Source organism: Nannobrachium achirus (genome assembly GCF_963921795.1).
Source record: "Nannobrachium achirus genome assembly, chromosome: 23".
In the NCBI taxonomy this organism is placed as follows: domain Eukaryota; kingdom Metazoa; phylum Chordata; class Actinopteri; order Myctophiformes; family Myctophidae; genus Nannobrachium; species Nannobrachium achirus.
The window spans coordinates 22475799-22501798 of NC_137830.1; the positions used below are offsets into that span (position 1 = coordinate 22475799).

Here is a 26000-nt window from a genome sequence, read left to right on the forward strand (position 1 = left end):
CCTTCCGGTCGGTCTAGTTGCCGGGGGACCGCAGTGGGGGTCCACGAGGGGCTCCGTGGGGCCCCGGTGGAGGGTCGGCGGCGAGGGACCCCCTGGGGACCCCCCCTGAGGAGTGGGGGTCCGCAGACCCCTTCCCGGCCAAGCCACGGCATGTGGAGTGGAGCAGTACGTAGCTTTTAGATCTGCTAGATTCGCTTATTTTTTCATTTGCTTTTTCCAGCGCTGCTGAGGTCCGTGGGGGTCCGTGGTGGGCCCCGGTGGTGGGGCGGCCACCAGGGACCCCCTGGGTGCTGGTCCCTGCCTACTTTTGTGTACCTTTGTGTAGTTTGGGGTAGTTTTGTCTACTTTTGGGTATACTTTTGGGTAGTTTGGGGTACTTTTGTGTACTTTGGGGTAGTTTGGGGTACTTTTGGGTATACTTTTGGGTAGTTTGGGGTAGTTTTGTGTACTTTTGGGTAGTTTTGTGTACTTTTGGGTATACTTTTGGGTAGTTTGGGGTATACTTTTGGGTAGTTTTGTGTACTTTTGTGTTCTTTTGTGTACTTTTGGGTATTTTGGTGCAATTAGCAGGACCCTTTAAAATTGCCCTGAAAAACCACTTGCAGGCAGCAGCCGTTCGCAACTGGTAAAAAACCAACCCTACCCTCCCCTGCCCCTTCTTTGTATATACTTACTGTTTGTTTAGACTTACTGTTTTCTTTTTTGTTCTCTCATTTTTTTTTTCTTTACATATCTACTGCATAGTACTGTGTTCTATTCGTCTGTCATTCAATGTTATATGAGATACTTTAATGGTTTCCTGTGGAAATAAGCTTAGTCTTTTCATGGATCTCCTTTTTTTTTTTTTTTCTTAAATTTTTATCCCACAATTTTTGTAACCCATTTTTTTCACCCGGTGCCAATTGCCTAAACTGTGATCCTGGGCTCTACTCTCCCTCTGCCAACCTGGGGAGGGCCCCGAACTGAGCTCATGCTTCCTTCAATGCATGAGGAGTGAGCAGGCCGCTTCTTATCACCTGACAGGGGGAGCTTCCCCGGTTGGACGTAGCGCGTGGAAGGAACACGTTATTCCAACCAGTTCCATTCCCCTCCATCAGGCGCCCCGGCTGGCCAGGGGGAGGCTTTTATAGAGACCAGGATTACTGCATGTTTTTGTGAGGTTATCTACCCTAGGAGACACGGGGAGAACATGCAAACTCCACACAGAAAGGCCCTTTTGCCAACCCCACCTAGGGTGTGGGCACTGATGACGCTGAGGAGGGAACACGCCCCCAGCACCCACAGTGTCCCCCGGCGGGAATCGAACCCAGGACCTTCTAGCTGTGAGGCGACAGCACTACTGAAGCCCGTATCAGAGTGTACGGTGGAGAGCTCTCCACCGCAAATTTTAGGTGGAAAGCTTTCCACCGCAAGTCAGAAAATAAGTGCAGGACATCATAGTCACGGGGCCCACGGTGAAGTCCTCCCCCGCCTCCCTCTGGTTCAGACGCAAACTCCGTTCAGGTCGACCAATCAGTGAACGGGGTGTAGAGCCTGTCTGTCTGATAGTAAAAACAGAGAGATGTGTTGGGACTCGCGGTGTAAAGCTCTCCACCGCGAGGAATGACGTAACGTTGTAGTTTCATGACTCAAAAAGACTCGAAAAGACTACACCGCGGTGTAAAGCCTTCCACCGCCCAGGCGACTATGATGTCGGCTTAACTGCGCCACCGTGCCCCCTTCATGGATCTCCTTTTAGTAGACCTTGTACCAGTGAACTGTACCGTCATGAAACTGTACCTTTTCCTATGCAAACTTCTAATAAAGTCTTCAATCAATCAATCAAATGTAATAGTGTTCAGTAAGTAGCCTAACAGGGGTCTTCCAATCTCCCTAGCTCTTTTGTAAACAGACAATACAGAAATTTCAGGTCAGGATATCAATGTTATGCAATCAGGAGAGAGAACTCATACATGATAGGCCTACATGCATGATAGCTACACAAGTGAAAATGGAAGTGATGAAACAAATGAACAACGAGACCGAATTGTAACCATTAGGCTAATGTGTTATTAATTAAAGAGCTGGACACCGCCCTGTTACTGAACAAACACTCTGAACACACTCCACCATGTCTTATATGTATTTGTCTTGTCTTTGTTGTACAGTGTTTTTGTTATGTTTCTTGAATCTGCCCGGAACTAATAATGTGGTGTCGCGCATTAGGGGGACACTGTTAGTGGTTACACTGACTCATGCATTGTGATTGTGACCCACCCATGGACCCACCCACCTGATTGTGACCTTGTGTTGTCTACTAGGCCTATATGCTTGTGACTTCCTCCATTTGAACGACACATGTATGCCTTATTATTATATTGGTTGATTGTTTGATTGAAGAATGTTTATTAGAAGTTTGCATATGGAAAAAGTACAGTTTCATATAGTAGGCCTACAAATCACTGGTACAAGGTCAACTTAAAGGAGATCCTAGTAAGCCTTTCGGTTTATTTACACAGGAACCACTTTATGTATCTCATATAACATTGAAAGACAGCTGGATTACCTGGGTGGGAATGATGTTTGTTTGTCCTTAAGTTCATATGTTTGAAAGAGAATATATTATTTTTCTTTACAGTCTGTACGCGTCTGACATGGACTGATGGACACATTGGACCACTAATGTCCCCATGTTGTGTGCACCCTGCGAGGTATGTGTTTGTGTTTGCGAGCTATGTTTTTGCACATGATGTGCAACCTGGTTGCGTCATGTTTCAGGGCTAGTGTTTGTTTGAAATGTTGTTTTGATTAATCATTATTGTTTTGTTTGTACAGGCCTATATAGGTTTATGTCATGTTTCTGTTAGGTTTATGTTTCATGTTAGCCCTGAACAGGATAGTTTCATGTGAGTGTTTCTTAGGCTATACTTTTGTAAATTAGCACAGTTCAGTTGTATTTTGGCTAAGAGAATGGTCAGTGTTGGAAAAAGTACTAGCATGTTTTACTTAATTAAGTAAAAGTATCAATACTGCAATGTAGAAATAGCCTACTGTTAAAAGTACAAAAGTAATTGTATCAAAATGTACTAAGTAGAAAGTACTCATTATGCAGAATGTGCCATTTCACAACTTTTCAACATAAAATGTAGGCTATATAAATCCTTTAAAAATAGCAGATCTACAAGCTCACACATTTTGAGCTTGTAGATCGGCTATTTTCAAATGGCCGAAATGTATAGGTTGAAGTGGTTAATGTATGTTTTGTAATAATAATACAAATCTACAAACAATTTAGTAGGCCTAAAGTTTTCAAATAATTGTAGTGGAGTAAAAGTACAATATTTGCCAATGTAGTCAAATTACTCGAGTAGAAGTAAAAGTATTGGAAAATGAAAATACTTAAGTACAAGTACCTCAAGATTAAATGTAGGCCTACTTATTTACTTTCTACCACTTAGAATGGGTATTCGTTTGCCTACCTACACATACAAGTATGATCGAATAGGAGAAGGGGTTTCTTTGTTTGGCCCGGCAAAACACTTGCATGTGTGTCTCAAAGAATCATGATTATTATTTGCAGAATTATTATTCTTTGATAATAATCTATAATTATATAAGACAGGGGTCTGGGACACCCAAGGGGTCCGGGACCCCTTGGGTGTCCTCAGAGTTACTACAGGGGGTCCAGGTTAGGCGTTGTGAGCTTGTAGATCTGCAATTTTTGAAAAGCAGTAGGCCTATTGACAGTTCAAGTGGTTAACCCTGCAAGGCCCAGCGTAGCTTTTTGGCAACGTTTTTTAAATCATTTTTTAAAAAATGTTATAATTAGTTTTCCTGTTCTTTTTTCTCATTAACATCACCATTAAATCCTATTGTTTAGTATTACAATGCCATTGGCCACGATATTTGCATATAAATACCCCCCACAGGGGCTGACATTGACACCTCCCAGAGAAGTTGAAATTCCAGCGTCTGGACGAACAACATCTCACTTTTTAAATGAAGCTATTCCTCACTAAAACAGTAGTAAAATGCCTGTAATATTTTTTTTCGATGTCTAGAACACGTGCATATGTTAATATTGTGAAAAATATCCCCAATATGCAAATTAGAGCAGGATTTATGCTTTATGATTTATGGCTATAAAACCATACAAAAACATTATACATTTTTTAACATTACATTTTCCTGTGATTAGGACTCCTACAACACCATCTGAATTTTTTTAATTTTTTTTGGCCAGTAGAAATTAATTCGGGCCTTGCAGGGTTAAATGAAAACACAAATTGACATGATTCCAATATACACTTATGATCTTGCTGTCAAACAATGAAACAATATGGAATCTATGAACATCTCTCTCTCAACTAAGGGGACCTTGGCCTGAAAACGTTGAAGACCCCTGTATTTAAATACTGTCCTGAGTTACATCTCTCATTCAACCAATTCAATATGCTTGGTGCATTATCTTATGTGTATTATTAGAATTATATTAATGGCAAATTTGTGTGTGCGTGTGTTTGTGTGTGCGCTCTGTAACAGGTCTGTGGTGGTGTGTCAAAGCTCTGCCCCCTGCCAGACTTATTGAGACGATATGATTGATCTTCAGATGAAACTACACTTCCAGTGAGGGAGGACAAACTGTCTATCCACAGCTACAGGAGGGAATACCACTGGAACCTGCAGCTACTGAATGGACTTTGATTCACAGGGAAAGTAAACTTGGGAGTGTTATTACGACTGACTGACTGACTGACTGCTTTCCTGAATTGAGACTGAATTGAGAAGCGTGTTTTGTAGCTTCACTCAGAGACTAAATGGCTTCCACGTCGTCTCCTCCAGAAGGGGATTATTCCTGTCCGGTCTGTCGTGACATCTTTAAAGATCCTGTTATACTGTTGTGTAGCCACAGCTTCTGCAAACCTTGTCTGCAGGAATGGTGGAGAGAGAAGAGAATAAAGCAATGTCCAGTTTGTAAGGAAATACATTCAATAGATAATCTACCCCGTAACCTGGCTCTGAAGAATGTGTGTGAGGCCTTCATACGGGAGAGAGAGAGTGCTTCAAAGCGTAGAAGAACTTGGTCAGGGTCTGAGGATCGCTGCAGTCTGCATGCTGAGAAACTCAAACTGTTTTGTCTGGAATGTCTACAGCCAGTGTGTGTTGTGTGTCGAGATTCTAAAAAACACACCAACCACAGTTTCAGACCCATCGATGAAGCTGCTCTGGATCACAAGGAGGAAGTCCAGAAATTACTGAAGCCTTTACAGGAGAAACTGGAGGTCTTTAATGAAGTTCACAAGAAAAATGAACAAACAGCAGAACACTTTAAGGCCCAGACCCAGCATACAGAGAGGCAGATTAAGGAAATGTTTAAGAAGCTTCATAGATTTCTACAAGAGGAAGAAAAGGCCAGCATCAATGAACTGTGGAAGGAAAGGATGGAGAAGAGAGAGTTGATGATGGTGAATATTATGGAGAGAAACAGCCTTTCACTCACAATCAGAGCCATAGAGGAGGCGCTGAGAGGTGATCATATCTTATTCCTGCAGAACTACAAGACCACAATGGAAAGAATGCAGTTCAAACCCAAGGACCCACGGCTGGTCTCAGGACCACTGATAGACGTGGCCAAACACCTGGGCAACCTGACCTTCAGAGTCTGGGACAAGATGAAGGACCGTGTCTCCTACAATCCTGTCATTCTGGACCCCAACACTGCCTGTCCAGTATTCGCCCTGTCTGATGATCTGACCAGTGTGAGACATGGAGGAGTGCAGGAGCTTCCTGACAACCCAGAGAGGTTTGACACATTTCCCATCGTCCTGGGTTCTGAGGGCTTTAACTCAGGGACTCACAGCTGGGATGTCGAGGTTGGAGACAATGCAGACTGGGCAGTGGGTGTGTTGGCAGAGTCTTTCCAGAGGAAGGGAGCCGGAGGGGGTTTACTCTGGAGAATAGGGTTACAGGATGGTAAATACACAGCAGGCCTCGAATTCAGTCTAGAGTCAGACATTGATCTCTCATTGAAGCAGAAAGCTCAGAGGATCAGAGTCCAACTGGACTGGAATGAAGGAAAGCTGTCATTCTATGATCCCGATACCAGCACACACATACACACCTTCACATTCTCACACACTTTAAATGACAAACTCTTTCCATTCATTTTCACTTTTGATGGTACTCACCCTTTGAAGATGTTAACAGGTAATATCAGCAGTGTCTACCGTAACTGAGATACTTTTTGGGTCATTTTTGGCTCAAAATACAAGATACAAGCAAAGTTATAGTACTTTTTGGCAAATGTTTGGCTCAAACAAAATACAAGCAAAGTTATAGTTTCTGTTTTACATTCAAGTTTTGTTAAGATTGACGATCAAATGTCATTTAACAGTTTAATGAATATGTATAGCCCAGAAAAGGGATGCTAGGCCTCATGGGGTTGTAGAGCCCAGTGAGATACAAAGAACAAACAATAGTAAGCTGTAAGGAGGCTACAAAATGATGTTCTTAATGGCTTTATTTTCATGAATGCCACATCTCAGCAAAAGTCCACAGAATGGCATTACATAAATGAGCGGACGCATTACTATGCCTCAATGTGAAACAAATCATTTGGTATTCAAATGTTGCCAAAGGCACACCATTTTTTGAGGAAGGTCCTTTTGCACACATACATTGTAGTAGCCTGTGAGTGCCGACTGTGCAGGACTTCCATTTTCTTTTCTTTCTGTATTCAAATGTTGCCAATTCTATTTGTTGGTTATAGAAAAAGATAAAACATGCTAAATTAAGTTCCATAACGTCTCATTTATTAACAATCAAGCAAATACACTACTTGAGTTTGCCAGTGTAATTTAAAAGCAAAAGCCATGCGGAATTGGATTGGTAAACTGTGTACAAGTACACTGTAGAATCTGTAGCTTTTTGAACGTTAAACTAACATGGGATTTTTAGTGTGTCAATTTCCAAATTCCTGTGGAAGGTGGCAGAGCTTTGTGCCATTCACTCCACTGGAGGGGGGAAGAAAATACATAATCTGCCTTCTGAACCCTATACCTTCTGTTATACAAGATATGCACAAAAATACTAATCTTTTAATTAGGTGTTTATCTTCAGTAGAAAACAAAAGACATTTACATCATATCCTGTGTATTCAAAACGGACACACATTTATTCAAGCTCCAGGAAAAGAAATGAACCAAATATTTACATTCAAGAAGGGCTTTGAGCCCTTGTGTGACCCACCAAAAAGAGGTACTGGACATTATTTACAAGTCTGCTATGCTGGTAGGTCCTCAGTATACAAAATAATCCCAAACGGAACTAACTATATAAAAAAATACACTTCCTTATGTTGTTTTACAAGGACATTGTTGTGTGACGGAGACAGGTGTCCCTAAAATATAAATAACACATTTCCAAAGTGTTCTTTTCTGAATACAATTGAGCGCATGTCAAAAACTGCTGTTGTGCTATTCCAGACTGCTGGGAGAAACCACTCCTATTTCAGACATATTCCTGCATAGCCAATCTACAAAATCACAACTCGTTGCTCTGCAGCAAGTTGTGAGCTTGTAGATCAGCAATTTTGTTGTTACATTTTTTGAAAATCTTTGAAAATGCGTGAAGATTATTCGCCTACAGTACGACTGCACCAAAACAGTGATGCCAGTTGAAAGTGGTTAATAAATTCCACAAGTCCTTCAGTGTGAAGCGAGTCTCCTCCAGCATTTGTGTCATTACAGAGACCTTCTGGTGACATGGTACTGTGAGAGCCTCATCACGCCCCATTTATACTTGGCGGTTGTGCACCGAAAATAGCAGATCTACAAGCTCACAGCGCGTTGCAGCACAATGTGCCGCGAGCGTGTGTAGATCTGCTATTTTTTCAGTGTGCGACAAATTTGGCACACAAGTATAAATCACCCTATACAACAATGAAGGCCATTCCAAAACCCCACTGGCGTCGTCCTGACACATTCTTCAAGGCAAGCGCATCATGACCAGAGGTGCCATCAGTCTCTGAATATCCACAAGATGTTCACCCCGGACAGGCCCAGATTCACCCTCCTGCGGAAAGCACAGTCAGAAATCAAATTAAGTTTAGTTCAGGGGTCTTCAATGTTTTCAGGCCAAGGACCCCTTAGTTGAGAGAGAGCAACCTCTTCATAGATTCCATATCGTTTCATTGTTTGACAGCAAAACCACCAGTGTATTTTGATATCATGTCAATTTGTGTTTTCAGATATTTAACAACTGTCAATACTTAAAAACTTGACCTTTTACTCTGTACTTAGTCTGCTTTTTTCCCCTCAACACCAAAGCCCTTTGCCGAAAATAGACGATCTACAGGCTCACAACGCCTTGCAGCGCGAGGCGTTGTGAGCTTGTAGATCTGCTATAACACAATAGGGGTTCAAGTGGTTAATATAAAAAAGGAGAAAAAAAAAGCTTCTATCACACAAAGATTTGGAGGACCCCCCGTAGTAACTCTGAGGACCCCCTAGGGGTCCCGGACCCCCTGTTGAAGACCCCTGGTTTGGTTTGATTCGATGTGCAAAAACCTCACACAGGTTACAGCAGATGGAGGATAAACACAAACAAAGTCCATAGACTAGATTTCCATTGTGGTCCTCTCACATGCAACTAATAATTAAAAAACAATTGACAATGCAAAACAAACTTGACAAAGACAAAAGTTAAAAACTGAGCTTAAATTTGACCTATTCCCCAGTAACTTATTCCAATATCCAAGCTTTAGCCTGTCTATTTGACACTAGTATCCAGGCTGTTCCACTGAGTAGCTCTGTACGTAAAAGATCCCTTTCCAATGTTACAATGTTACTAAGTTTGTCATTCTTCAGAAGTTCACTCTTCTGTGACGGACAGGCACGTTAAACGCTGAAGTTTAATTAGAACTGAATTACAATATGTCATATGTTAATTTGTTTTGTATTTTATTTCTTGTTTGTTTTCAGCCCTTCTTTTCTCTTTCTTTTCTTCCTTAAATATGCTGAAACAGAAAATTGTAAATCTGATAACGTCCATTTTGTTGTTGATAATCTGTTGGCAATAAAACTTATTTGACAAAAAAGAACTGAATTACAAAAATGCCTTTTATATGCCCCTCTTGAATAAAATTATTCTCATCAAAAATATATGCTGTGATGAATGTCCTCCTGCTCATACTGTCAAATAATGACTTGAGTGAGCAATTTATCAGCTATAAAAGATGGGTTGTTGAAATGGTGGAATCGTGCAGTCAAATTAGGGAAGGTCATGAATGATCAACTAATATCAAATAACTGAAAGCATAAAAACAAGGCGGTACAAAACAATCCCAGCTCTGAAATGAAATCACTTCCAGATTATGTAAGCAAGCACTTTATACAACCTAGTTGAGGATTATTCATGAATCAAAATTCAACTTGAATTTGAATTGTCATTTATACATGTTAAGGTTGGTAAGTAAAGCTTTATCAAAAAAAGCGTTAAATAATTTAGCTCTACATTCTCAAAGCAGTCTATGCTATGAGAGAGAACCCAAACAAGATACAAGTGAAATTGGAGTTAACTGTCTAGGATCTTCTCTCATCAGGGTTCCTGGCACCACATCCTTTTCAACATGGGGTATGCGGATTAATGGGTATCAACTTGGGGGTCCTTGACATGCAAATGTTTGATGACCATTGACTGCACATCAGCCATTTATAATCCACCAAACAGTGCCGTAGATTGATCAAATCAGTATTATTTTCCATGCCATGATGACCTGCAGTTCACCCTACTGTTACAGAATATTTTGGATGATTATAGTATAATGCCCTATTCACCACAAAAAAAAGCCAAGCTATTAGAGATTACATTGAATTACAAAGATGATAACGGTAATAGCTTGGCCTTTTTGGTGTGAATGGGGCATTAGATTATTATTAAGTGTTATATTAGAGTCTATAGTAATCCACAGTACTCACCCCAGCATCCCTGACTCCTTGGATTTGATGACATATAGGAACATGAGAACAGTGTGGAACAGATTGTTCCTACCCTGTAAAAACAATCCAAAACAAATAGATGTCAGTGCAATGAAAATACAACCAAAGAAAGAGACATCATCATGAAAAATTATGTGACTCCTGTCTAGCTACCCATAAGCAAGGCACCAACAGTACCGCCTACAGAGTAATGCAGCGTTTACACTGGCAGCTAAAAACTACAAACTACCAAGCAACGCAGCGTATCTGTTGCGGAGTCGCTGTTGAGAAGAACATGCTCATTAACATCATTAAGCGTGCGTCAATCCAGCGAGGGAAATATAAAGGCTTGGGTAAAAAGAACTGGTGAAAATGAATAGTTTTCCCTCCATTACAAGCAGGAATTGTGTGGAGAGGTCAGTGGAAATGGTTGAACAACACTTGGTCGTTTTGCAGCTGCTAGTGTGTGAAGTTGAAGCCACCTCAACTTTATTTTGTAGCTTTTGTAGCGGGTCTCAAAAGCAAGTGTTGACCATCAGTTTGTATCTTCATGTCACTGGCTTCCAGTGAAAATGAATGGTACCTGTTGCTTTGTAGCTGCTAGTGTGAACACAGCATTAGGGGCCATGTAAACCGAGGCGTTTCTTTCTTATTTCAACGACATAAAAAACTGCACGCATGAACGCAAAATAAATGCAATTTATTTTGGACAACAACAACATTCCCAAAAGAGGTGCACCAGGTTGAAAGAGGTTAAACTGATACATTAATCGTATGAAACTTAAAATGTATAATATTGTCTCTGTCCGAAACTGTTGCTTTTCAGGATTCAAATTCTAAAGACCCCTAGGGGGTCCTCAGAGTTACTACAGGGGGGCCTCCAAATCCTTGTGTGATAGGATAATTATTTTAAATTAACAACTTGAACCCCTATACTCTGAGGAGAACTTTAGCCAAAAATAGCAGATCTACAAGCTCTCAACGCCTCGCAGCGCGAGGCGTTGAGAGCTTGTAGATCAGCTATTATTGGCAAATAGGTTTGCTGTAGAGGTCAAAAAGAGCAGCCCAAGTACAGAGTGAAAGTTTGCTAAGTATCGACGATTTAAGATTTTAAGTGGTTAAGTGTCAAAAAGTCTATGAATCTATCTATGAAATCGATGAGAATCTCCATCACACATTAATACAATATGTAGAGGGGGTCCCTGATTTATTGCTCTCTCTGCTAAGGGGTCCTTGGCCTGAAAACGTTGAAGACCCCTGTTCTAAAGTATCAAAAGTAGCAGATCTACAAAAGCTTGTGGATCTGCTACTTTTGTGTGAGGTTGTAGTATGTACAATTAGGGCATACATTTACGAAAAAACTAAACAAAACACAAAACAAAGTCAGAATATGGTCTTGGAGAGAAGGATTCTGCCCGACAACAACAATATATATTTAGCGTTCTAAGTGTTCCAAGTCAGTTGTTTTCAAAGTGGGGTCTGAGGAACTCCAGGGGTCCCTGGCTAAATGACTGATCGGTTGGAACCAAACAGACCCTTTACAGGTCTGTAACTGATGAAAAATGATGGAGCGAGCGTGCGCATAAACAAACTTCAGCCACATCTTTACACCTGTAAACCAGAGCTGTGAACATTATTAAGTTGATTCTTGATAACTCAGAGAAGGAACCAAATGGACCCTTACAGGTCTGTAATTCTGAGAGCTATGGGGGTCCCCTGGCCTAATGCATACCAAACATACCACTGTTCCAAGTAAGACATGAGAACCAGTGGTGCTGAGTATAAGGTGCTGACCTTGGGGAGGTTGTAGATGTGTCCCTGGTAGATGAGTTGGTAATGCGGAGGGTTGGTACTGCTCTGGTGAATGCAGAACAGGTTCTCGTTGCTCACATCTAGGTTTAACACAACGCACGCACGCACGCACGCACACACACACACACACACACACTTTAACAATTTATTCATGTCCAAATAAAGGAGAGCACACAAGTTTAAAAGGCACAGTTAAAGGAGTAGTTCACCCCCCAAAATACTTTTCTTCCCCTCTCTATTGATTGCTCAAGCCATGGAGTCTTGAGTTCAATAATATTCTTTTATATTTGTGCATAACAAATTGTATTATAGTAAATGTACCCCCATTGATTCCGGAATCAATGGGGGTACATTTTATTGTTATCAAATTATTGTTTTAGGAATGAGACAAATACAAAAAAATATTATTGAACTCAAGGTGTCAGTAATCAATAGAAAAAAAGTATTTTGGGGGGTGAACTACGCCTTGAAGGTTACATTCACAAAATCATGGTATGTGTCTTCATGAAGTATGAAGATTTTGGGTCAGTGGTCAGAATATCTGATGATGGTCCATTCTCACCAGGTTTGTCCGGGGTGTGGCTGTAGTGTTGAGAGGTGAAGGTCTTTCCGTCTGGATATTTGGGGTGTGGAGGCAGTCTGGAGTCCAGATAGGTGCAGAACACATGCATGAGGATCTGAATAAGAACAAAACAATAATAAGAAAACAATACTGTTTTGAAGAGAGAGAATGAAGAAACAATCAAATAGCTAGAAGAGTAGACCTACAAGGTTGCAACGCGCTGCAATGTGACGTGTTGTGAGCTTGTAGATCGGATATCTTTGCTATTTACCATACAATAGGACATAAGTGGTCATTTGAGCCGTTATAGTTGGATGTAAGCACTTCATCATGACAAAGGATGCAGAAGATAATCCTGAATTCAAAGTGAACTAAATCCAATGCATGTGCGTTCGAGTGCGTGCGAATAGACTCACAGCACAGTCCGTGGGGAGGTCTGTGTCCCACTTCCTGCTCTTCAGATCACCACCTCCATTCCAACGGAATGAACTCATACAGCCACTGTGTGCCAGCTCTGAAACATAATTTCATGTTCATGTTTGTTCATGATTTGTCAGAAATAGCAGATTTACAAGCTCATAGCGTGCCGCGCTAAGACATTGCATATCTGCTATTTCTGAATAGCTAAACTATACAATAACGATTAAGTGGTTAAAAAGTGACAGGGATGCTTTCCAGGCCTAAATGGGCCAATCGAAAACGCAATCGTCAACACACCCTTTATCCTGTCCACCAGGTACTCCTGGTTGGGGGTGATGTCCAGGTACTGGACGATGGTGTTCATTGTGGGGATGGAGGAGGCTTTCACCACGGCAGCCTGCTTCAGACTGCTGATGCTGGTCTCTGGTGGGCGGACACAAACAAATAATGATGGTTACCAGCTAGGGCCGTTATGATCATGACATTTTACTTGTCCCGTTAAGGGACGTGTTAAAGGGCCAGTTCACCTCTGGGACAACCAGATCTTATTTTATTGTTGTTTGGGACAAGATCAACACAATCCTGAGTTATTTTTTGTGTTCAATCTGTGAGTCGTCATGCTGCATCATATGATGCAAAATGCATCATCATTCATGCTGAAATACTAAAATATCTCAAAACACAGATTGAACACAAAAATAACTCAGGATTGTGTTGATCTTGTCCCAAACAACAATAAAATAAGATCTGGTTGTCCCAGAGGTGAACTGACCCTTTAAGTGTGACACGATGGTCGACACACCAAGCTCAACACATTCATATCGCCAGGTATCAATTAATTCTTTCATCCGTCTTTCATTGTTTTTATCTTATTCTGAAGACCCATGTAACGCACAACGCGACGACGATGTGCAAACACGCGGTCTGCAACATCCAACTATCTTCTCTCCTTTCAACCCGGAAAAAAGAAAACCTGTGTAACCGCGACGATCCATTCCCCAGTTATGGTCCATTGAAAAAAGCTTTTTTTGACGAAAACACAATCTGGCAGAAGAAACCGAGTCATATCGATTTTTCTGAATTTGCCATCATTGGTCTGGAGCCGACAAAATAATTTCCGGATGACGTCATCTCCCAATGGATCATGGGAAACTAAGTCTTTGCATCACTCCCGGGTGCGACAGCAGTCTAATTAAACAACGAAAAGACCAAACGACGCGTTATAGCATCAATGTGCGATGAATGTGTTAAATAGGCCTTTATAGGGGCGAAACACCTCATCTCCGCCTCCTGGCTTGTCAGAGATACTGAGTAGTAGAAGAAATAATGATAAAATGTAGGTGGCATGCACTTACCTCCCACCTGGAGCTCTGGACAGCCTATTCTCCTGAGCTGGCTGTTGACTGAGTCTGTCTCCTTCACCAAAGGTACCAGGATGGTGTCATTTATCCACTATGACACACACACACACACACACACACACACACACACACACACACACACACGTTTGTGTTATATAGGAGGACAAACATTTCCATAATCTACAAGCGCACAACTGTGAGAAATGAGGGGTGGAGGTTGTGAGTTCCCATCCAAGGAGTGTGTGTGCAAGTTTGGCATATTGTCGTTATGTTTTTCGATTGTTTTTATGCTCTTATCCAGACTGGCGTATCAGTGAATCAGTCCGATGAAGGGCTGCTTTGTTCTCTAAACGTTACAGAGTTATTTGGTGCAATAAAGCATCTGTCACATCGGAGCCCTCAGTATCCGAGCATTTTTTTTTCTTTATCAACCCATTTCCTACCATACCAACATTAAAAGCAAAAACTGTATTGATTGCAAGTTCAGAGACACACTGAACACTTCACTATTCCCTGAACAAGGAAAGGCTGCGGATAACAGATAAGTGATAACTGCTAGAATATTGCTGTTTTTCTTTTAAGCTTTAAAATGTTTTGTAAGGCACAATACATTTGTGACTCTTTTGGTTTGATTCAGATCAATAAGGTGGATTTCGTGTAGACTCAGGCCATGGCTACACGGAGCTGGATATTTCATATATCCCGGTTTTTCAGATATCCATATTGAAAAATATCTAGTTCCACACAGAGCTGGATATTTCATATATCCCGGTTTTTCAGATATCCACATAGAAAAATATCTAGGTCCACACGACAAAGATATCTAGTCTAACAAGCACACACACAGTAAAGTCTTCAGAGATATCCGGGTTCCCTGTCTACACGGATCCAGTGAATCGGATATTTTTCAATCTCTCCACTTATTTATCCGGTTTAAAAAACATCCAGCTTCGCGCCCCAAAATATCCAGCTTCATGTGGCTGCAAGCCCCAACAGCACAAAAAAATGTCTAGCTTCAGAAATATCCAGCTCCGTGTAGCCATGGCCTCAGTGCCAGTGCCACTTGTTGGTATGTGTTGCATACATGCTCCAATGTCTCCTTTCTCATATTTGGATACTATTTTTCTGGCAGAAAATCATGTATCAATACACCAGATATATGGAATGCTCACGTTTCTCAGCTTGGCCGTCCAGCTGTCGATGCGATCCACCACGGGCCGACTGGTGGTGATTCTGGCCCACACCTGCACAAGAGCGAGGACATTAAAACAGGCAGTGTCATGATAGCCTCGTGAACCTGCCAGCAGAGAGGCTGGTTCACGAGGCTAGTGTCATGAACCTTTTCAAGTCAAACACATTACATAAAGCGCATTACCTGCGGTTCATCATTTGTAAACCGCTGGTAATGTCTCTAAAACAGGGGTCTTCAACAGGGGGTCCAGGATCCCTAGGGGGTCCTCAGAGTTACTACAGGGGGTCATCCAAATCTTTGTGTGATAGACATTTTTTTTCATATTAACCACTTGAACCCTAGCGTCCATAATCGGAGAACTTTAGCCAAAAATAGCAGATCTACAAGCTCACTGCGAGGCGTTGTGAGCTTGTAGATCGGCTAAGTACAGAGTGAAAGGTCAAGTTTATTATGTATTGACGGTTCAAGTAGTTAAATATCTGAAAACACAAATTGACATGAATCCAAAATACAATGATGATTGTGCAGCCTGTCAAACGATGAAACTATATGGAATCTATGAAAAGGATGTGGGGGTCCCTGCTTCATCTCTCTCTCTCAACTAAGGGGTCCTTGGCCTGAAAACGTTGAAGACCCCTGCTCTAAAACGTGGGGGATGAGTGAGTAGTCTATGAGTGTTGAAACCTGGTCAACACAGCGATTTTAACAACCGAATAACCATGGAGGGAAATGGATATTATAGCAGGGAAGGTAATAAACACCAAAGGCTGGGCCCCGCAGACAAACTTAAAGGTCTTATGACATAATTTTTTTTATTTATTCTTAGGCCTCAGTTACACCAAAAAAACCTGACCTTTCAACATTCTGTGGTTTTTCGGTAATCTGTATTTTTTTGTTTGTTTAATAATTAGGCTCAGAAAGATGAGTTCATTCGTCTCTGGACGTACGCATCATCATCCAGGGGAGTGTGTTTACTGTACATTGTGTTTGCATCGGTCCAATGCACCAATTACCATTCACCCCTTTGGTTGTTGAATTCACCCTCCCCTACAACCACACCCTCCCCTGGATGATGATGTGTACGTCCAGAGGAAAATGAACTCACTTTTCTGAGCCTAGTAATTAAAGAAAAACACAGATTACAGAAAAAACACTGAATGTTGAAAGTTCAGGTTTGGTGTAATCGAGGTCAGGAAACATAAAAAAAAAGAAAAAAAAAATGTCATAAGACCTTTAACCCTTCCAGTGCCAGCCCCTAGAGGGCGCCAAAGAATGCCAGGGTATCTCCCATAGGCGAGCGCATTAGCATCCGGGGACTCACGTTGCAGTGACGCGCGTGCTCACGTTCGTGCACGTCATGAAAAGGTCCCGGATGAAAATGGCTACAAAATAGCTATTAGCTTTTTCTCATTTAAAAGATCATTTTTCAGCGATTTCGCCGTAAATAAACCAAGCGCCGCCTCCCTAAAAACACAATCCAGAGAAAATGACCTTCAAAGATGTGGGTTTGCATTGGATTCGGCGGCGATTCGCAGCGGCCTTACTCGTTTACGGCCGGCCGGGGGGCGGCCGGATCTCGGTCACTGGATGGTAAATTTAGGCCGGGGCTTCAGTAGGCCTCGGATCATTTTATTCATTTCATTAAAAAAGCTGCATTAATTCGGGATCGGCACACTGGACGTCGTACCGCCGGCGGCGGCGAACATTCAGTGAACATTGGGGGGCTCAAAAATGTATTTTAAACCATTTTTAATGGAATATATCGTCGGACCGTGTAAAATGACTCGCTGGAAAGCGTAGGACGAGCCAGGACCACCCACGGCTCTACAAGCAGCTCAGGGTAAGTAAAATAATAAAAAAAAAAATTGTATTGGATTGAAATAAAGCCGAACTTGTTCGGGATCGGCACAATAAGAGTTAAAGAGGGGAAAAACGAAGTGTTGCAAAACCCAACCCCGCTGACCTCTTCCGCAGCCTGTTTGGAGCCCAGGTCGGTGTCATCTTTGTGGGCAGAGGGTGCCTGTGAGCGGCAGGCCAATTGGTACTGGAACTTCCTGAGACTCTGGGCGTAGTCGCCCACCGAACGGTTGTAGTTCCAGAAGGTAGGGCTGTGAGTCGGAGACGAGGACTCTGGACTTCCTGGAGAACAACAATGCACAAAGTACAATCCTCTGCGTTCATTTAAAATTATGTACTGTAAATTATTATTGCTCATTTATTTGCTCACTTCCTCGTCCTGATCAAGGTAAATAGAGAGGTAAAGACATCCACGCCCCTTTCGCTATCTCGCAATTCCAACCGTCAGATTCGTCGCACCATGGGTGCCAAACTGCAGCCGGAAGTTCTGTGGAAGACTGTGGAGCAGCCTCCCAGCAGCTCATGAAGTTCATGAACAAACACTATTTAGAAAAAAGTGAGACCTTTATAACATACTCAGCTCAGGAAAATAAAAGAAGGCATGTCACACATTTTTTTGTGCTGTGTGGATTTTCAATGTTATAGCAGTATCTAAAGAGCAAAAAGTATGTTTCTAAACGAGCCAAGTATCGCGAGACTATCCACCGTTTCCTGTCTGGGAACCAAATCTCGCGATACTTCGGAGACAGAAACGATTATTATTTACTGTTATTATTATTTCATTATCTACTGTGCACATCGAAAGTGATTGTAAAAATACCTTCGATAGGTCTTCTTTTATATTCCTGAACAGATTATATGACAAAGGTCTCAGTAGTTCATAAATAGTTTTGGTTCCAGGTTTGTTCATGAGCTGATCAAGCCGGCTCCATTCACTGACGCGACCGCGGTTTTCCCAACGACCCTGAGCTTCAACGGTGGGGGCGCAGGAGTGTGGGACGCCTATTGCCCATCGGCCCCCACCGTTGCGCTCAGGGTCGTTGGGAAAACCGCGGTCGCTTCACTGACATGTATTTTATCGCACTTCCGGCTGCGGGTTCTGGCACCCATGGTGAGCTTCATAGCCAGACATGGCACATGCCCAGTGGCCACGTGTTTCCATTCCTTCCTTATCTTCCTTGGTCCTGATTGGAGTTCTCTCCCTTGATTGGATAAAATTGATATCCCAACCTGAAATTGCATTTTCTGTTTAAATCCAAAGACTGTTGTACAAGTTGAACCAAATAGACCCACTTGTACACTCGATGCGAAACAATTTGAGTTTGTAGACATGCTATTTTTGAATTCTATTCAAAATTGATGTCTGTAATGAGATGCCCAAAATAGGGACGGCGAGGACAACTTCATGTGTAACGTCATAGAAAACGTCATAGAAAGTACCAGACCAGCATCATCACAGCTGATGTCACGGACAGAACGGCCAATACAAGAAGATATGCACATGTGTCGTGTTTGATACAGGTGTGTTATGTTTAATTCATAATGTTCAATGACAAAATCTAAATCGTTTATCGCAATTATTTGAGTGTCATAATCCCTACAGCTCTACTAACAACAACACCACTACGACACTCACAGTGACCTAGCTCAGTGGTTCTCAACCTTTTCAGGCCGCGACCCCCAAAATAATCATATTTGAACTGGGGCACTCACGAGCACTAAGAGTTACACAGTTCTATTGTGAAAATAGCAGATCTAGATCGGCTATTTTCACAATTTCTGTCTCTAATATTTGACAATTTGAACAATGTTTAATTTGTAATTTTAGAAGTATTAAAAGGTCCTTATTATTGTCACTTTAGAAATGTGTAGATAATACCCCCTATACACTCAAACTTCGTGTTGGTTTGTTTACTGTTGAGTGAGAAAACAATGTTCCACATTAAGCTCATCATCTGGGGACCACCCAAAATAATGTGGGTCCCGACCCCGACCAACACAAGTTGAGAACCACTGACCTAGCTGGCTCCGGTGGTTCTTCTCCTCCTCGAGGCGGAGGAACCTCTCCAGGGTCTTCACGTCCTCCATGTAGTCCTCCTTCCCGCCACCGGGGGAGCTGAACACGGAGGGGGAGGTGCGGTAGCGAGCCCGCAGCCCCGAGCCCTCAGCGGGGCCCAGGCTGCTGGGGTACGGTGAGGACCCTGGAGACGGGCTGTAGTTCAACACCTGATCAACACACACACACACACACACACACACACACACACACACACACACACACACACACACACACACACACACACACACACACACACACACACACACACACACACACACACACACACACACACACACACACACACACACACACAGTGGGGAGACCATGAGGTCAGTTGTGAGATATGAACCCATTAATTGAACAACAATCATTAGCAGCACTGACCGATCCATTTCCAGATAGGTACACTAAAAAGAAAAACACTACTGCACCAGTAATGGCCCTACAGTCTGCGGTGATAAGCCATCACAGCAGTGTAGTCTTTTAAAGTCAGAAAACTACACCATTACGTCATTAGCCGCGGTGAAGGGCTATCACCACGAACCCCAAGACATCTAGCTATCACCTAAAATCTGAGGTGATAGCTCTTCATCTTGGACTTTGATAAAGTCTTAAGACTCCCAAATCGGGAGATAAGCAACCGTCAGGTTGCATGTATGGCCTCATGGTGGCGCTAGAAGAGGGGCATGTGAGAAATCCGGGTGCGGAGGTTGTGGTTTGCCAGCCAAGGAGTGTGTGTGCAAAGTTTGGCATGGATAGGGGCAACGGTGCCCGAGATAAGAGTAGGGCCAAAAGTGTGACGTGAAGTGATGGACAGACAGACGGAGGGACTGACAGACAGCCGGTGGAGGTTTTCATATTAGACGGTCGCAACAATGGATGAACCCACCTTTCCATAGGGGGAGAAGGCCCCTCCCCCGGTGCTGCTGGGGGTGGACGGGCTGCCCAGCGGGGGGCTGTACCCGGGCACACAGCTGGGGGAGAACTTGGGGCTGGCGGTGGGGGGCCGCGAGGGGCTGAAACTCAGCACGTTCTGCCCCTGCATGGGGGAGGACAGGGCAGGGGCCGGGGTCTCCGCCTTTGCTGGTTTCTGGGGAGGAGAGGCCTGGATACCTGGCAGTGATGGACAGTGACACAAGTACACAAGTACAATGTATTTGAATACTGTACGCCAGAACAGAGCAAGTTGATGAGTTTCACTGCGCTACATTTGAACCCATTACGATTTACACCTGGAAACGCATCTGTGTCACTTTACATTTTAACCACTGGAACCATTATTTTTTTAGACTTTAGCTATTCAAAAATAGCAGATATACAAGCTCATTTCTAGATCTGCTATTTTTGAAAAAAACTTAACTCATATCTTTGCTTCTGGGGGGTCTCGAGAACAAAGTATTTTGGGATGGTGATTTGCGGCCAAGTGCATATAATTCTGGGGTCCCTGACATGAAAAGTCTGAGCACCACTGATAGAGAAACATACGTTTTTCAGAAAACTATTAGGATTTAGAAGACAACATTAGATGACCTTTCAATAAACGCATGATTAATGCAATTACTCTACGAGGCTCTCACCTGAGTTTCGTAGGCCTAGAAGTGCATGCTGTTGAGGGGTTACAGCGATGGTGGAGGGGGCCATAGTGTATCGGAAGTACTTCCAGAAGTCAAACAGCGCATTGAGGCTAAACACAGCAGCCAGGGCTAGTTCTGTGGGACAAGTCAGAGAGAGCAAATAAACAGCATGACCCATGGGCCACTGTGCAAATAGACCCAATCTAATCTGATACCCAGCTCCAACATTTGTTTGTCAACCAGCAGGTCTGACATGGTCATCCACAAAGAACAACCGTTGTAGAGTAGTGCTGCTGTTTCTTTCTAACTTACCGTATATACAGTAGATAATAATATTTGAACCCATTTCATCCCACAGGTTAAATTTGTGTTTCAGCTTCTCGCAGTGCTGGAGTCGCAGGGCTGTAAGATACTTACCGCAGGGGTAAGTATCTTGCTGAGGGACACTTCAACACATTGCTGGTGCGGGGAATCAAATTCCAAGAAGAGTAGGTCCAAACGTTCTACTTGTAGTCTGGATTCCACACACCAAAAATTACATTTTTATTGAGGACCACAATGGAAATAAGCCTTTTGGGCTTTCTCAAGTTTCTATCCTCTGATATATCTTTGTGTATGTATTTAGAAGTGCTATTGTGCTGTTTCTTCACCAAATCAAATCAGTCAATCAATCGACTTTACAAGCTGTTTTACAGTGCAATGTAAGCCAACGATTCATAAAGTCGCAACTTGATGACATCAACCGTTGTACTTTACAATACAAACCCCAAAATCCATCCTCCAGTTCTAGGCAACACAGAAGGGGGGGGAACCTTTTGTTCTATTTCCACACAACTCCTCTAAGGTATATTAATGACATTTATAGTTCAATATTGAAAATGGGTGGTCTATCCCTAATATTGTTATACTGTATATTCATTTCTCATTTCAAACTTGGTTTCTTTCAAATGGAGCTGCTCTGTGGCAGTATAGTGACTCAGCATGTTTTTAAATGTTTTAATTTCTCTCAAAATTATGTTTTAGCAAATTCAACATAAAAAAGGCGGAACCAGGGCGGGACGAGGCAGATAGAGCCTGCTGGTTGGTCAGTCAGGGACCAACCAGAAGGCTAACAAAGGATGAATTAGAGAATGTAGAAGAATGTGTTAATTTGATCAACGTTTACCCGTTATCTCTCCTATCAATACAGCATGGAACTGTGGAAAAAATCTTCAATCCAACAATAACAACATATTCCACATTTTGGGTCTGAGGCTAAACGTCATCCATGTGGTCCGTGGCTCAAATGCTGAATAAATTAAAAACACTGATATAGAGCGGTCCAAGTATGGTTTAAGGGGTTAAGTGAAGAGAAGTACTCACCAATGTACCAGATGGGCCAGTAGGTGATGTTGTAATATCGGCTCAGCAGCTTCCCAGACCTACAAAAAAACAAAGAAAAATACATATCGCCGCTGCTGGTCAGAAACCTTGCTTGTATCTCCATATTTCAAGTTTAAATAAATGACATAATTCGTTCTACAAGATGACGGTAAATCCCCGCCAATCTCCCCCATCCCACTCACTCGTCCCTTACTCCCTTCCCTGCACTATTATGCTCGAGCCTCCCCTACAGTACATAAATAGATACTGTGAGGCTGAACAGCACCCACTGTACATAAATATATATACTGTTAAGTGTATAATTATACCAACATGTTGCACATAGAACAAACACAGTGAAGTTGTTTGCAAAATGTACAGTAGCTAATACAGGAACGTCCAGGGGTTGACACTAAGGTCTCAGAGGCACTTACCCGCTGGGCAAGTACAGATCATGTTCTACTTGCCCAAAGGTCATGCCCACTTGCCCGAAAAGTGAATCATCCATTATAAAATGTTAAGATTTTAATTACCGTTCAATCTAACACTTATTTCTTTACTTTCTGGGGCTTTGCGAAAAAATATGTCATACCTCAATACCTCCAAATCCAAATAACACAACCTACATACGGTAGCTATGATTGAATATGTCTATGGTTTCACACTTATTATATATTTTCAAGTGTAGCAACAGTAAAAACAGCACATTATAGGTAAACAGTGCTCTTATTTTACATTCCACAGACCAGAAAACAGAGCACACTGGCCACATTCAGGTGTCTCCTGTTGTGTTTACGTATCTCGGTTGCCTCCCCTCTCAAATGCGCACTTGCCTGGTCGGGCAACCTGAAAGCCAACTTCACCTGCCCGGAAGTTTTATTTACCTGCCGGGGGCAGGTGGGCAAGCTTTAGTGTCTACGCCTGAACGTCTTTGAATATTTCAAATCCTTCTAAGGTTTTTTGAAAAACCTGTTTCTATGTCAGTGGTGCTCAAACTTTTTCATGCGAAGGACCCCCAAAATGATATGTATTTGGCCATGGACCCCCATCTTAAAATATTTAGTTCCAGGGACCCCCAAGAAGCAGAATTTGAGTTACAAATGTCCGCTTAAAAAAATACATATATTCAAAGATTTGCACTCGTTTTCACGACTTTTCAAAAATAGCAGATCTACAAGCTTGCAGCGCAGCACTCGGTGCCAGCGCTGTGAGCTTGTATATCTGCTATTTTTCAATAGCTTAAGTATAAAATAATTCCAGGCCCCTCCACCTTGGGCCCTAGTAACTCAGTCCCCCCCCCCCCCCCCCCCCCCCCCTTGTGACGCCCCTGCTTACATCTCAGTGTAAACCATTCCGGCCAGGGAGACGTTGAGCACGGCCCACGCCAGAACCACCTGCCGAGCCTGCTCCTCCCTCCGCAGTCTCATCGTCCTGTCGATGAGTGTCGACACGCCATCCTTCGAGGGGGTAAACATAACCTAGGGGTGGGCGATATGGTGATAAATATCGTTGAGGGAGGCGATACAATGTCTCCACGATGGGCCTTTTCAGAGATATCGTATATATCGTGATACAATGAGGGAGCCATATCAAAATTCCTGTTGAATTGTTAATACAGAGATTCATTGCAGAATTAATTAAAACCTGCATTTTGGTCTACTCTAAATCAGTAGTTGTCAAACTTTAAAATGTCAAGGTCTCACCTTAACTCTGACAGTATACAAATGAAACCAAATGGACCCGTAAGGAGTTACAGTACATACAATTTAGACCTTCCTGGACGCCACATTGAGGACCACTGGTCTAAATGGTCTGCTACTCCTTTTTCTTTTAGTTTTTCACCTTGTAGGTGGTTGGGTGTCAGGCACTTTCGCCTAAAACATATTCGCCTAAATGCATTTGGTCCTTTCATCTGGCATTTTCGTCGTGGAGGAGTCTTTTCACCTACCTGTCTGATCCATTTCGCCTACCCTCAATTCTGCTATCGCCTGTCAGACTGTCCATTTTTGCATTATCCGTTTGTCATTTAAATAGGCCTATTTTAGCGACTGTGACAGTCAATCTGTGATTACACACGGCTATCCAATGCACTCCATAACAATCACATCAATACAGATTAGCTATTGTTTGAATCAGGTGCATCCAAATCATTAATTAATTCATGTCCTGATAAGCCGATACTATAAACACCATGGACATGGCAATTCTTCGGTGCAGTATTGAACAGTATTGTAGGCCTACAATGAACAGTATTCTATAGTTTTAACATTAGGCTATACAAAATATATATTAGCCTATATATATATATATATATATATATATATATATATATATATGATATGCTACACCAAAATAGCCTATAGAATCAACCTTGCCTGTCAACAGGCGCTTTTTTTAATGTTCTAGGGTCCGTCTGTGGGCAGACAGACAGACAGGCATCTGTATTGATGGAGAACATAGGATAGCGTGTAATGGTCACAGTTTGACAGATAACACCACTGTCACAGTCTCACTATAATATTTAAAGGGATAATATGCGAACATGGACAGTCTGACAGTAGAATTGAGAGTAGGCGAAATGGCTCAGACAGGTAGGTAAAAAGACTCTCCTCTACGGCGAAAATGCCAGGCGAAAGGACCAAATGCGTTTAGGCGAATTTGCCTGACACCCAGTACTTTAGTACATTTTGGTGCCAAATGCCAATACTTTTGTACTTCAAGTAGCCTACATTTTGAATACCAGACTTTTACTTGTCACAGACTAGTACAGAGTGCTACAATGCAGCACTGATACTTTTACTTGAGTAGGACAAAAACATTATATACTTTTTCCACCACTGGTCATAATGAAACACATTGCTGGTTAGCCACCGTTAGCTGACAAAAACAACACAGTGGAAAACAAGAGTCTTGGTCAGGCATACAACGCACACGTGTATATTTTGAACAGACCCGTGGACACATTAGTATTAGTACAGTATTATCATGACTATTGGTGAATTAATAGTATATAAAAAGTTGATCATTCATACCGCGTTGCTGCGATAGAAGGAAGGAAACAGCGGCACTGCGTCGGTTCGGTTTACTTCACCCGGAAGGAAAGTGTCAGACGAGCAAAGTACTTCCGGTGACAATAAATGTTACGTCACAGTTTTTGTAGTTCAAGTTTCAGGTTATGAGCTTTTTACAGTCTATGCCGGTTATGAGCAGGTTATGAGCTATGGTTATCAGGCTTGCCAACACTCCTGGATTTCCCAGGAGTCTCCTGGATTTTGACCCCATCTCCTGCCATGCTCCTGGATTGGCATTTCTCCTGAATTTCTCCTGGATTTGGTATCACTAGTCCTTACCCGTTCAAAGATATGAGCTCCGAAATGATGTGCAGTGTGTGGGTTATGGGATGTGCACTGTGCACACGGTATATGAGGGATGGAAAGTAACTTTAACTGGTACTTGCATGATAATATGTAGGAGCATCAATGTAAGAAATACCCGTTTCGTTTAATGGCTATGTGTGTGTGTGTGTGTGTGTGTGTGTGTGTGTGTGTGTGTGTGTGTGTGTGTGTGTGTGTGTGTGTGTGTGTGTGACAACGGTTACGTTTTGCGCGTTTGTGACGCCCTCTACGGGTCGAATTGGAAATGCTTCTGGGGATTCGTTGAGTAAGCCACCCGCAACCTGTGGCAGAAATTCAGTGTTGACTCGACGTTTTGTTTGTGATTTATGGCTATTGTTTGCAAAACGGGCCCCTCCCGCTAACTTTGGAGGCCCGTTACGAACGAACGGTATGGACTATCAAAATATCCCTTGACTATGTTCATTGCATGGGTTCAGAGATCATGTGTAC

At 42.5% G+C, this 26000-nt stretch overlaps 2 protein-coding genes across 2 annotated transcripts; one reads left to right on the forward strand and one right to left on the reverse strand.

The window, feature by feature from the left end:
• Positions 1 to 4796: 4796 nt before the first annotated feature.
• On the forward strand, positions 4797 to 6215 carry LOC308308802 (nuclear factor 7, ovary-like; the record flags this gene model as incomplete). Its single annotated transcript, XM_080754254.1, has 2 exons — positions 4797 to 4841; positions 5133 to 6215. The coding sequence occupies 2 exons, from the start codon at positions 4797 to 4799 to the stop codon at positions 6213 to 6215; spliced, it is 1128 nt and encodes a 375-aa protein (XP_080610380.1).
• A 937-nt stretch (positions 6216 to 7152) lies between these two features.
• tmem209 (transmembrane protein 209) lies at positions 7153 to 25231 on the reverse strand. The gene is made up of 15 exons (XM_080754468.1): positions 25188 to 25231; positions 23491 to 23633; positions 22156 to 22214; positions 20797 to 20928; positions 20109 to 20332; positions 19179 to 19386; positions 17267 to 17442; positions 15284 to 15355; positions 14106 to 14202; positions 13048 to 13173; positions 12747 to 12844; positions 12331 to 12445; positions 11751 to 11848; positions 9957 to 10030; positions 7153 to 8052 (listed from the first exon to the last, which is right to left on the reverse strand). Exons 2-15 carry the CDS (start codon positions 23628 to 23630, stop codon positions 7998 to 8000), a joined length of 1674 nt encoding a protein of 557 aa, XP_080610594.1. The 5' UTR covers positions 23631 to 23633; positions 25188 to 25231; the 3' UTR covers positions 7153 to 7997.
• Between the last annotated feature and the right edge of the window lie 769 nt (positions 25232 to 26000).

Bases quoted from the DNA above. Each gene is read 5' to 3' on its own strand.
- tmem209 (XM_080754468.1), bottom strand. From the start codon at position 23,630: ATGTTTACCCCCTCGAAGGATGGCGTGTCGACACTCATCGACAGGACG. The intron at 20,929-22,155 runs GTGAGTACTTCT...CTTGTCCCACAG, and splicing joins CTGGCCCATCTGGTACATTG to AACTAGCCCTGGCTGCTGTG. The intron at 10,031-11,750 runs GTCAGCACCTTA...TTGTTTTTACAG, and splicing joins ACATCTACAACCTCCCCAAG to GGTAGGAACAATCTGTTCCA.